The sequence below is a fragment of the Oncorhynchus nerka genome, linkage group LG28, assembly GCF_034236695.1.
Source record: "Oncorhynchus nerka isolate Pitt River linkage group LG28, Oner_Uvic_2.0, whole genome shotgun sequence".
In the NCBI taxonomy this organism is placed as follows: domain Eukaryota; kingdom Metazoa; phylum Chordata; class Actinopteri; order Salmoniformes; family Salmonidae; genus Oncorhynchus; species Oncorhynchus nerka.
In genome coordinates, this window is record NC_088423.1 from 56,948,075 (window position 1) to 56,960,436 (window position 12,362).

The 12,362-nt window shown below is 42.1% G+C and overlaps 1 protein-coding gene across 1 annotated transcript in view; it reads left to right on the plus strand.

Annotated features, from left to right (window-relative positions):
• Positions 1-12,362, plus strand: part of kif6 (kinesin family member 6) — a 231,250-nt gene that overhangs the window by 91,471 nt on the left and 127,417 nt on the right. Inside the window, exon 11 of the mRNA XM_029641050.2 lies at positions 2,211-2,316. Coding sequence (XP_029496910.1) covers positions 2,211-2,316 — 106 coding nt within the window. The remainder of the gene's footprint in view (positions 1-2,210; positions 2,317-12,362) is intronic.

The following is a 12,362-nucleotide window of genomic DNA, read 5'->3' on the forward strand; positions in this document are numbered from 1 at the left end:
TTTCCAGATCTACGAGCATACAGTTGAAGTCGTAAGTTTACATATACTTTAGCCAAATACATTTAAACTCAGTTTTTCACAATTCCTGACATTTAATCCTAGTACAAATCCCTGTCTTAGGTCAGTTAGGATAACCACTTTATTTTAACAATGTGAAATGTCAGAATAATAGTAGAGAGAATGATTTATTTCAGCTTTTATTTCTTTCATCACATTCCCAGTGGGTCAGAAGTTTACATACACTCAATTAATATTTGGTAGCATTGCCTTGAAATTATTTAACTTGGGTCAAACATTTCGGATGGCCCATTTCGGATGGAATTTTGGCCCATTCCTCCTGACAGAGTTGGTGTAACTGAATCAGGTTTGTAGGTCTCCTTGCTCGCACACGCTTTTTCAGTTCTGCCCACACATTTTCTATAGGATGAGATCAGGGCTTTGTGTATGCCACTCCAATTCCTTGACTTTGTTGTCCTTAAGCCATTTCGCCACAACTTTGGAAGTTTGCTTGGTGTCATTGTCCATTTGGAGACCCATTTGCGACCAAGCTTTAACTTCCTGATTGATGTCTTGAGATGTTGCTTCAATATATCCACATAATTTCCCTCCTCATGAAGCCATCTATTTTGTGAAGTGCACCAGTCCCTCCTGCTGCAAAGCACCCCCACAACATGATGCTGCCACCCCCATGCTTCACGGTTGGGATGGTGTTCTTCAGGTTGCAAGCCCAAGTCCAAACATAACGATGGTCATTATAGCCAAACAGTTCTATTTTTGTTTCATCAGACCAGAGGACATTTCTCCAAAAAGTGCGATCTTTGTCCCCATGTGCAAACTGTATATTTGCAAAAGTATGTTCATCTCTAGGAGACAGAATGTGTCTCCTTCCTGAGCGGTATGACGGCTGCATGGTCCCATGGTGTTTATACTTACGTACTATTGTTTGTACAGAAGAACGTGGTACCTTCAGGCATTTGGACATTTCTCCCAAGGATGAACCAGACTTGTGGAGGTCTACAAAAAAATTTCCTGAGGTCTTGGCTGACTGTTCCTAGGCCGTCATTGAAATTAATAATTTGTTCTTAACTGACTTGCCTAGTAAAATAAAAAAAATAAAAAAATATTTTTTGATTTTCCCATGATGTCAAGCAAAGAGGCTCTGAGTTTGAAGGTAAAGGCCTTGAAATACATCCACAGGTACACTTCCAATTGACTCAAATTATGTCAATTAGCCTATCAGAAGATTCTAAAGCTATGACGGAATGATGGAATTTTTCAAGTTGTTTAAAGGCACAGTAATCTTAGTGTATGTAAACTTCTGACCCACTGGAATTGTTGATACAGTTAATTATATGTGAACTAATCTGTGTCTGTAAACAATTATTGGAAACTTGTGTCATGCACAAATTAGATGTCGTAACCGACTTTCCAAAACTATAGTTTAACAAGAAATTTGTGGAGTGGTTGAAAAATTAGTTTTTATGACTCCAACCTAAGTGTATGTAAACTTCCCGACTTCAACTGTTTATTGGTCATACTGTATGGTTGCTGGTGGGACACCTTTCGGTTTCTCAATACATAAGCACATGTACACATCATGCAGTACTAAGTTAGACCAAGGATGATCTTTTGCTCCCTTCAATATTAGCATTTGCATTGAGGAACATTCTGAAAATCCAGTTTGAGCTTAGCACTTAAAATATATGTGATGACTTGCAGGGCCTTCAAATAAGAGCACCTGGTTTGTTTTAGGTCCTTACACCTATGAACTTTGCAGGTTTTTGCAAAAGCAATGTTTTAGCGGAAATGGAACTGTGCATTGTCTTGAGTACATTGGATCTTTGCCCCGCGTCTTTTCCTGTGGCCAGTTCCAATGCTTGACGAACCAATGTTTGGACTATCATCTAGCGATGGTTTATCCCAGTGGAACTGTTGGACACATTTAAGTAAATAGTTGTCTTTGACTCTACCCAATCTTTAAACATAGCCGTTGAGCTCAAACATAGATTTTAACCCTTTGATTTGCTCAAGTTTTAAAAGAAACTAATGGAGAACTTGGAGAAAGGTTGCGAAATGCTTTAGTGCTGAAGCTTTGGTAGTATTGTGGTAGTATTGTGTGTGTTTGCGTCAACATGTATTCTTTGTGCACACGTGCGTGTGTACATTGTGTTCTTTATGCTGTTCTTCCATGTTTTTTTTATTTCTCCCAGGATGGAGGAGCTGGTCAAGGTCTTTCTGGAAGACCCTGATTGTGAGGTCACACTGGCATTGGGACCTGACATGAGAAAAATCCATTACTGTTTCTCTCTGCTAAAGGTACTTTTAACTCTCTCTCTCTCTCTCTCTCTCTCTCTCACACACAATTTCTCTCTGCTCAGCATTTCTCGTCACTTCTTTTAGTCTTAAACTCTCTTTTGATATGTTTGTATTACCTCATTACATTTGTTCTCTCCTGTTCCCCCGCCCCCACACAACCACTATCATCATGTATCTCACAGTGTATACCCATCATTATCATTCCCACAGGGGTGTTCCCTCAGGTCTACAGTCGTTCCCAAATGTTTTGAGAATAACACAAATATTAATTTCCACAAAGTTTGCTGCTTCAGTGTCGTTAGATATTTTTGTCAGATGTTACTATGGAATACTGAAGTATAATTACACGCATTTCATAAGTGTCAAAGGCTTTTATTGACAATTGCAAAGAGTCAATATTTGTAGTGTTGACCCTTCTTTTTCAAGAGCTCTGCAATCCGCCCTGGCCTGCTGTCAATTAACTTCTGGGCCACATCCTGACTGATGGCAGCCCATTCTTGCATAATCAATGCTTGGAGTTTGTCAGAATTTGTGGGCTTTTGTTTGTCCTCCCGTCTCTTGAGGATTGACCACAAGTTCTCAATGGGATTAAGGTCTGGGGAGTTTCCTGGCCATGGACCCAAAATATCGATGTTTTGTTCCCCGAGCCACTTAGTTATCACTTTTGCCTTATGGCAAGGTGCTCCATCATGCTGGAACAGGCATTGTTCATCACCAAACTGTTCCTGGATGGTTGGGAGAAGTTGCTCTCAGAGAATGTGTTGGTACTATTCTTTATTCATGGCTGTGTTCTTAGGCAAAATTGTGAGTGAGCCCACTCCCTTGGCTGAGAAGCAACCACACACATGAATGGTCTGAGGATGCTTTACTGTTTGCATGACACAGGACTGATGGTAGCGCTCACCTTGTCTTGTCACCTCGTCATCAGAGAAAATGACTTTACCCCAGTCCTCAGCTGTCCAATCCCTGTACCTTTTGCAGAGTGTCAGTCTGTCCCTGATGTTTTTCCTGGAGAGAAGTGGCTTCTTTGCTGCCCTTCTTGACACCAGGCCATCCTCCAAAAGTCTTCACCTCACTGTGGGTGCAGATGCACTCACACCTGCCTGCTGCCATTCCTGAGCAAGCTCTGTACTGGTGGTGCCCCGACCCCGCAGCTGAATCAACTCCAGGTGCTTGCTGGACTTTCTTGGTCGCGTGTTAAAGAGAGAATCACTGACATGTCAGGTGGTCCTTTTGTGTCAGGGCTGAAATGCAGTGGAAATGTTTTTGGGGGATTCAGTTCATTTGCATGGCAAAGAGGGACTTTGCAATTAATTGCAATTCATCTGATCACTCTTCATAACATTCTGGAGTATATGCAAATTGCCATCATTCAAACTGAGGCAGCAGACTGTGTGAAAATTAATATTTGTGTCATTCTCAAAACTTTTGGCCACGATTGTATGTTCCCTGGATCCTGTGTTCCCTAAATCTATGTTTCCTCACCAGGCCCTAATTCCCAAGGGCGGAAAAATAAATATGAGGCTTAAGAGAGGCTGACGTGTGGGCATCCTAACAAAATTATGTCGGCGAGTACATAAAATGCCTCTACCCTTATTTTATTTTTTATTTTTTTTAACATATATTTTAGCCCTTTTCCCCACAATTTCGTGATTTCCAATTGGTAGTTAGTCTTGTCCAATCGCTGCAAATCCCCTACGGACTCAGGAGAGGCGAAGGTCGAGAAACACGACCCTGCTGGCTTAACCAGGAAGCCAGCCGTACCAATGTTTCGGCGTAAACATCGTCCAGTCAGCTTGCAGGTGCCCGGCCCTCCACAAGGAGTCGCTAGAGCGCGATTGGACAAGGAAATCCCAGCCGGCCAAACCCTCCCCTAACCCGGACGACGCTCTGCCAATTGTGCGCCACCTCATGGGTCTTCCGGTCACAGCCGGCTATGACACAGCCTGGGATCGAACCTTGGTTTGTAGTGAAGCCTCTAGCACTGCGATGCAGTGCCTTAGACCACTCGGGAGGCACTTACCCTCTGTTCTATTGGTGAACGTACAATCACTGGAGAACAAACTAGACGAGCTCCTTTCGTGAATAGCCTTTCAACGGGACCTGACGAACTGTAATATCCTATGTGTCTCGAAGTCATGGCTGAACAACAACATGGATAATATACATCTAGCTTATGCATCATTTAGACAGGACGGAAGCCTCAGTTAAGGCAGCGGGTGTGCGCAATCTCTAATGTTAAGGAAGTCTCAAGTTTTTGCTCGCCTGAGTTAGAATACTTCATTCTAAATTGCAGTCCCTACTATTTATTGAGAAAGTTTTCATCTATATTTTTCGTAGCTGTCCACAAACCAATGCTGGCACTAAGACTGCACTCAACAAACTGTATAGGGCCATAAGCGAAGAAGAAAATGCACATCTGCTTCTTGTGGATGGTGATTATAATGCATGGAAACTGAAATCCGTTTTACCGTATTTTTACCAGCATGTCACCTGTGCAACTCTTTACAAAGTTTGATTTATATACCTTTTGATTTTTGGACCCCGCAACATGGTTTGCCTCAGTTGTTGTGACCACTACCATCTGTCCCAGGATCATGCCAGACCAAAAAGTTGTTTCTGTAGCCAGCTACTAGCCTACCTGTTAGCTATCAGTATAGCAGGGTTTTCCTTGAACAGCTTGAACACAACCCACGACGCGGTTAGCCCTTGTGGCTAGGACCGCGGAGGTGTCCCACGCTATTTGTGGCTGTATTCCCATTGTATAGCTAACAACGTTAGCCAATGCTGCTGTCAACAGTACATGCAAAGACACTGCTTTCATGCTTACCGCTGTGAGAGGATTTAAAGGAGGACACATTTCTGCTTTTAGAATTTTGTAATTTGTGTGAGCTCTTTTTGTTCACTTAGTTTAGAATTCCCTGTAAGAAAGAGAGACACGGAATCGCAGGTAGCCTAGCTGGCCAGCAGTCTCAAATGGAGGTCACTATTGAACGCTTTAAACGCTGCAGGAACTGTGTTTATTTGGCTTTATTCCGAGACAATGTGGACCACCTGGACTTTCAATGTAGTAACTGTTTGCTTGCAGAGGACTACAGGGGCGAAGTGGCAAATATCCTGTGCTATCCTCGATACAGACATTTAACATTACATTTAAGTCATTTAGCAGACGCTCTTATCCAGAGCAACTTACAAATTGGTGCGTTCACCTTAAGACATCCAGTGGAACAGCCACTTTACAATAGTGCATCTAAATCTTTTAAGGGGGGGAGAAGGATTACTTTATCCTATCCTAGGTATTCCTGAAAGAGGTGGGGTTTCAGGTGTCTCCGGAAGGTGGTGATTGACTCCGCTGTCCTGGCGTCGTGAGGGAGTTTGTTCCACCATTGGGGGGCCAGAGCAGCGAACAGTTTTGACTGGGCTGCGCGGGAACTGTACTTCCTCAGTGGTAGGGAGGCGAGCAGGCCAGAGGTGGATGAACGCAGTGCCCTTGTTTGGGTGTAGGGCCTGATCAGAGCCTGGAGGTACTGAGGTGCCGTTCCCCTCACAGCTCCGTAGGCAAGCACCATGGTCTTGTAGCGGATGCAAGCTTCAACTGGAAGCCAGTGGAGAGAGCGGAGGAGCGGGGTGACGTGAGAGAACTTGGGAAGGTTGAACACCAGACGGGCTGCGGCGTTCTGGATGAGTTGTAGGGGTTTAATGGCACAGGCAGGAGCCCAGCCAACAGCGAGTTGCAGTAATCCAGACGGGAGATGACAAGTGCCTGGATTAGGACCTGCGCTGCTTCCTGTGTGAGGCAGGGTCGTACTCTGCGGATGTTGTAGAGCATGAACCTACAAGAACGGGCCACCGCCTTGATGTTAGTTGAGAACGACAGGGTGTTGTCCAGGATCACGCCAAGGTTCTTAGCGCTCTGGGAGGAGGACACAATGGAGTTGTCAACCGTGATGGCGAGATCATGGAATGGGCAGTCCTTCCCGGGAGGAAGAGCAGCTCCGTCTTGCCGAGGTTCAGCTTGAGGTGGTGATCCGTCATCCACACTGATATGTCTGCCAGACATGCAGAGATGCGATTCGCCACCTGGTCATCAGAAGGGGGAAAGGAGAAGATTAATTGTGTGTCGTCTGCATAGCAATGATAGGAGAGACCATGTGAGGTTATGACAGAGCCAAGTGACTTGGTGTATAGCGAGAATAGGAGAGGGCCTAGAACAGAGCCCTGGGGGACGCCAGTGGTGAGAGCGCGTGGTGAGGAGACAGATTCTCGCCACGCCACCTGGTAGGAGCGACCTGTCAGGTAGGACGCAATCCAAGCGTGGATTACAGGACAGATACAGATACAGGACATTACAAGGCTGCTTCCGACCGTTCTACTATAGATGCCGGGAGCTGACGCTGTCGTAGTCCATGTCGGGTGAAACGACATCAGGAGGGCTAGCTCGGAACCTATGCAAATATATTTTAAAGAACTGATTCTAGCACTGAAAGATTCCAAAAAGCGACCAATTGCTTCAGGTCCGGTACCATTGTTGTTCCGCGGGTGTGAAATATTCAGCAGGCTACTGGCATTACATACCTGGCTAAAAGATTACTGTACCACTGTTGGAATCACTTTTATAGATAACTTCTGGAAACAGAGAAAGCTCTACAGGAATGACAGAGTCCATCCAAATCATGTTGGCTCCTGGACTCACATATTTCAAGGCTGCGTTGAGACAATGACTTATGAATGACCCAAGACTAGCTCAGTTAATCCCTACCATTGATGCTGAGTTGTCGTAATGCTGCAGCAAATGTACATTTATCCCAGGTACTTAATTCATGTCCCCCTACCTGCCCTGCCCTGTTGATTCTACAGCTATTGTATGCAGTAATCATGTGCCTATGAACCAGAGATATACTGTTAGCACTGAGGTGGTGTGCCCTAGTAGGAAGTCACCATGCACTTTCAGATCAAATAAAATAACATGAGCATTTCTACTTCTGTGTAGCTTCCAAGTAAAGCAATAAAAACAATCAAGCATCTCAGAAAAGTGCTAGAAATAGCCCACATTAACATATGTAGACTAAGAAACAAGGTTCATGAAATCAGTAACTTGTTAGTAACAGATAATAACATGCTATTAACATTCATATTCTCTGAAACTCACTATGATGATACAGTGGTAGCAATACAAGGTTATAAATGTGTTAAATACTGTTTAAGTAATATGCAGACCTACCAACATGCACACATTTTGCGTACCAACTACGCAATTTTCTGTCCATGTACGCAGGTACGAGATCCGAGTTAAAAGTGCACAGTAATGAATAGGGCTTGATTTTTAAATATTTTAAAAACATTTTCATTTAAAAAAATCTACTAAGTAAATCTAACATCCCGATTCTCGAGCTGCAACACACAGACATGTTTGGAGTTTGTGTCAACGGACATGGAGATTAATACATCATTATTCGACGTAGCGACCTCGTCTGCCACTTGTTTGTTGTGATGCTGAGTTTGCCGACTGTCAGCTGTACATAAACACATGGGCAAAACCCTTTTCGGCTCTGTGTGTTGTGGAATAAATGGAGTTGGAGGTTTGAAGACTGCGTGATGAATGAATGTGTCCGGTATTAGCTATAGAGGCCATGCTTCTAACATGCCTTTGCTTCTAACATGCCTTTGCACTTGAGAATTTCTCAATTCTGAAATGATGTATGCGCTGCAAAGAAATACAATAGACACCTTTACATAGGCTGAAACACGGGACTCTTCTGGCGAACAGCGTTCAGATTCCCTTTGTGGTAGCCTACTTTAGCGTTGTGTAGCCAGTTTGCGGTCTGTGTCGATGCGATCATTTGTTTTTATTGTTATGTTTTCAAAATTATTTTGCTTTTAGCGTTGATTAGGAACCGTGTCTAAAAAGCCAATACTTGTGAGCTGGCCCTAGTGACTGGCCCTGTTTGAGAGGTGACAAGCGTTCCTCTACTATAGAGACTGAACTTGGGGGCCAAGGCAAGCTGGATCTGAAGACCTTCTATGCAGATGTCAGAAACATATTTTCTTCTGCAGTAGACTACATGTTGCTGAAATTTCCATTTGGAGATGTGCTCCTCCAGCATGCAGTGGTTGCTGACATTGCCAACAGGCAGACTGACAAGTTCTCATCTTTTTCATGGCACGCTTTCCCTGCATTATTCCTGAGGGAGCGTCTGTTGATCTGGTGGAAGATGAGTTTAGACTCTATCAGGCAACAACCTTTGAGCAGAGTCTGGTCAACATGCACATGGATCAGGCCTGGAGAGAAATCGGCACAATGAAAAGGTGGGGCAGCCTGGTCTTACTCCCACCTAGGGCTGTGATGCTGGGGATATTGGTCATATTCCACAGCAATGCAGACTGCGAATTAATATTCAGTCTCGTTTCCAAGAACAAAACCCAGTACAGAGCCTCCCTCAGTACAGACATGCTGAGTGCCCTCGATACCAAGAAGGTTTCAATGATTACCAGAGGAACTGTTTGCCAGAGAGAAGTCTACCCTGATGCCCTGCTGCGCTAAATCTGCTAGCTATCAGGCAAATCTGTCTAGGAAATGATTTCCTGAACAGTTGAAGGTCTCTAGAAGATTTGTTCTCACCCACTGTTTCCTATCATAACTTTTTTTATTATGGATGACATGTTTATTTGATACTGATACTCTGCTTCAAACATTTGTTCTTATCATATCAGAGTTTTTTTTTTTTAAATAGCGTGGATAAGACATTTGTACATTTTATACCTAAACAAATAACTTGTTATTATTTTTTAAATAAAATAAAATAAACTTTTGTGTGTTCTTTCTAATTAGATCTTGTTAGTGACTTTTACCATATGTGTAAATAGAATGCTGTCAAGAAAGAAAGTATTCCAACCCCAATTCGGCACGTGCTATGCGAATCTCCAATTTGATGCGTGCGTCTGGTATTCTAAAAAGTTGGACAGGGTTGGCAGGTCTGAATATGGCCATTATTGTGGGAAGCTGCTATAGACAACCAAATGCTAACAGTCAGTATCTGGATAATATGTGTGAAATGCTTGATAATGTATGTGATATCAACAGAGAGGTATATTTCTGGTTGATTTCAATATTGACTGTCTTTCATAAAGCTGCCCACTCAAGAAAAAGCTTCAAACTGTAACTAATGTCTGCAACCTGGTTCAGGTCAACCTACCAGGGTAGTTACAGACAGCACAGGAATGAAATCATCAACATATATTGATCACATCTTTACTAATGCTGCAGAAATTTGTTTTAAAGCAGTATCCAAATCCATCAGATGTAGCCATATCTAGGAAAACCAAAGTCCCAAGGCTGAGCCTAATATAGTGTGTAAGAGGTCATACAATACGTTTTGTAGTGATTCTAATGTTGATCATGTAAAGAATATTTGCTGGTCTGTGATAGGGCTGTTATGGTGACCGTATCACCACATCATCGGCAGTCACGGGTCATGACGGCAGTAAAATGTACAGTTTAGTCATGGTAAATAGGCTTCTCCAAGCTGTGACGCTGTTGATGGTCATTAGTAGCCTACCAAACTTGCTAATTACCTGTTACTCAGCACTCTATTTTCCCTCTAATCACTCTGACATCAATGCAAATATAATCGAAAATCTAATCCCATTAGCTCATGTTGCACAACATTTTAATAAGCTATGCAATTGTGTGAGAAAACAGAGTGATGGCCTCTAATAAAAAGAGGAGGATCCCATCAGCTTTCTATAGGCTAGGCCTACTATATTTATTTCTCAACTTTATTTCTCAAGCACATGCATTTTTTCACAACTTTTTCCAGCTCATAGTCACACACCTCATATAGCCTAACCCATAAGCCTATAGATTTAGATAAGGTTTGTATCACAACTGAAGTGGCCAAATAACTTCTTAAAATGAAGCTCATTAACACACTTTACAATGGGTGTAGAGGTGAAATGGCATACATAAGCAGCTTGTGAGTTTCAAGCTTTGGGAAGATGATTTTCACCATAACAATGCACCTTCATAATAAAAGCATTACATGCATAATCACACTTGCGGTCACTTTTGAGAATGGTGTTTTCCTGCTAATAGAACATTCATGCTTATAGCCTACTGCTGTGTGCGCATTTCTGTGCTTTTAATGCTAGTGGTTGCATTAACTTCACTAGGGTAGGGGGCAGCATTTGGAATTTTGGATGAAAAGAGTGCCGAAATTAAACTACCTGCTACTCAGGCCCAGAAGATAGGATATGCATATAATTAGTAGATTTGGATAGAAAACACTCTAACATTTCCAAAACTGTTAAAATAATATCTGTGAATATAACAGAACTGATATGGCAGGCGAAAGCCAGAGGAAAATCCAACCATTGAAAGCCTATCCACCATACAAAGACTTAGGACCCAGTTCACGGTCTCTCTACATGTGGCCAGTATTTAGGCATTGTTTCAGGCTTTTACTCTGAAAAATGAGGGAGATACAGCACTTTCAATCAGTGGCCAGTGGACATTTACATTCATCAGCCATGAGCCTGATCGGGAATGCACCTTTCTTGGTTCTCCTTTCCTATTGACAAAGCTTTTGTCCGGATGAAATATTATTTATTATTTATGACAAAAACAACCGAAGGATTGATTTTAAACATCGTTTGGCATGTTTCTACTAACTTCTATTGTACTTCTTTTGACTTTTCGTCTGAACTTAGTGCACGCGCCTTAACCTCTCTGGGATATGTGGGACGGCACCTGGCCAAAAGCCAGAAAAAATGCAGATTGCCAAATTCAAATAAATTACTATAAAAATTAAACTTTCATGAAATCACACATACAAGATAGAAAATAAAAGCTACACTTGTTGTGAATCCAGCCAACATGTCAGATTTCAAAAAGGCTTTTCGAAAGCAAACAATGCTATTATCTGAGGATAGCACCGCCGTAAGTGAGAAAAGCATATTTCAACCCTGCAGGCACGACATAAATAAAATAAGAAATCTAAAAAATAAAAATATAATTCATGCCTTACCTTTGACGAGCTTCTTTTGTTGGCACTCCAATATGTCCCATAAACATCACAAATGGTCCTTTTGTTCGATTAATTCCGTCGATATATATCCAAAATGTCAATTTATTTGGCGCGTTTAACTTGCGCAACGTGACTACAAAATATCTCAAGAGTTACCTGTAAACTTTGCCAAAACATTTCAAACTACTTTTGTAATACCACTTTAGGTATTTTTTTATGTAAATAATCAATAAAATTGAAGATGGGATGATCTGTGTTCAATACAGGAGGAAAACAAACTGTAGCATGCTTTCTGGTTGCGCGCCTCTATCTAACAGCACACTTCAAGTTACCCTCGTTCAAGATGGTCGTACTTCTTCATTACACAAAGGAAAAACCTCAAACGATTTCTAAAGACCGGTGACATCCAGTGGAAGCGGTAGGAACTGCAAGAAGGTCCCAATGAAAACTCATTGAAAGGAGAGTGACCTGAAAAAAACAAGTTCTGCTATACTCACTACTAATAATATGCATATCTTATCTTCTGGGGATGAGTAGCAGGCAGTTGAATTTGGGCATGCATTTCACCCGGACGTGAAAAAACTGCCCCCTGTCACCAAGAAGTTTTAAGGAGAAGTTTATCTTTATTTGTATGTTTAACACGTATCGTTTATCAATGTTTATTATTAGTATTTCTGTAATTTGATGTGGCTCTCTGCACGTTCATGTTAGTTTCAGACAAAGCATTTCTGACCATAAGGCGCCAATGTAAACTGAGATTTTTGGATATAAATATGATCTTTATCAAACAAAGCATACATCTATTGTGTAACATGAAGTCCTATGAGTGCCATCTGATGAAGATCATCAAATGTTAGTGATTCATTTTATCTCTATTTCTGCTTTTTGTGACTCCTCTCTTTGGCTGAAAAATGGCTGTATGGTTTCCTGTGACTAGGTGCTGACCTAACATAATCGCATGGTATGCTTTCGCAGTAAAGCCTTTTTGAAATCGAACACTGTGGTTGGATTTACAAGAAGTTT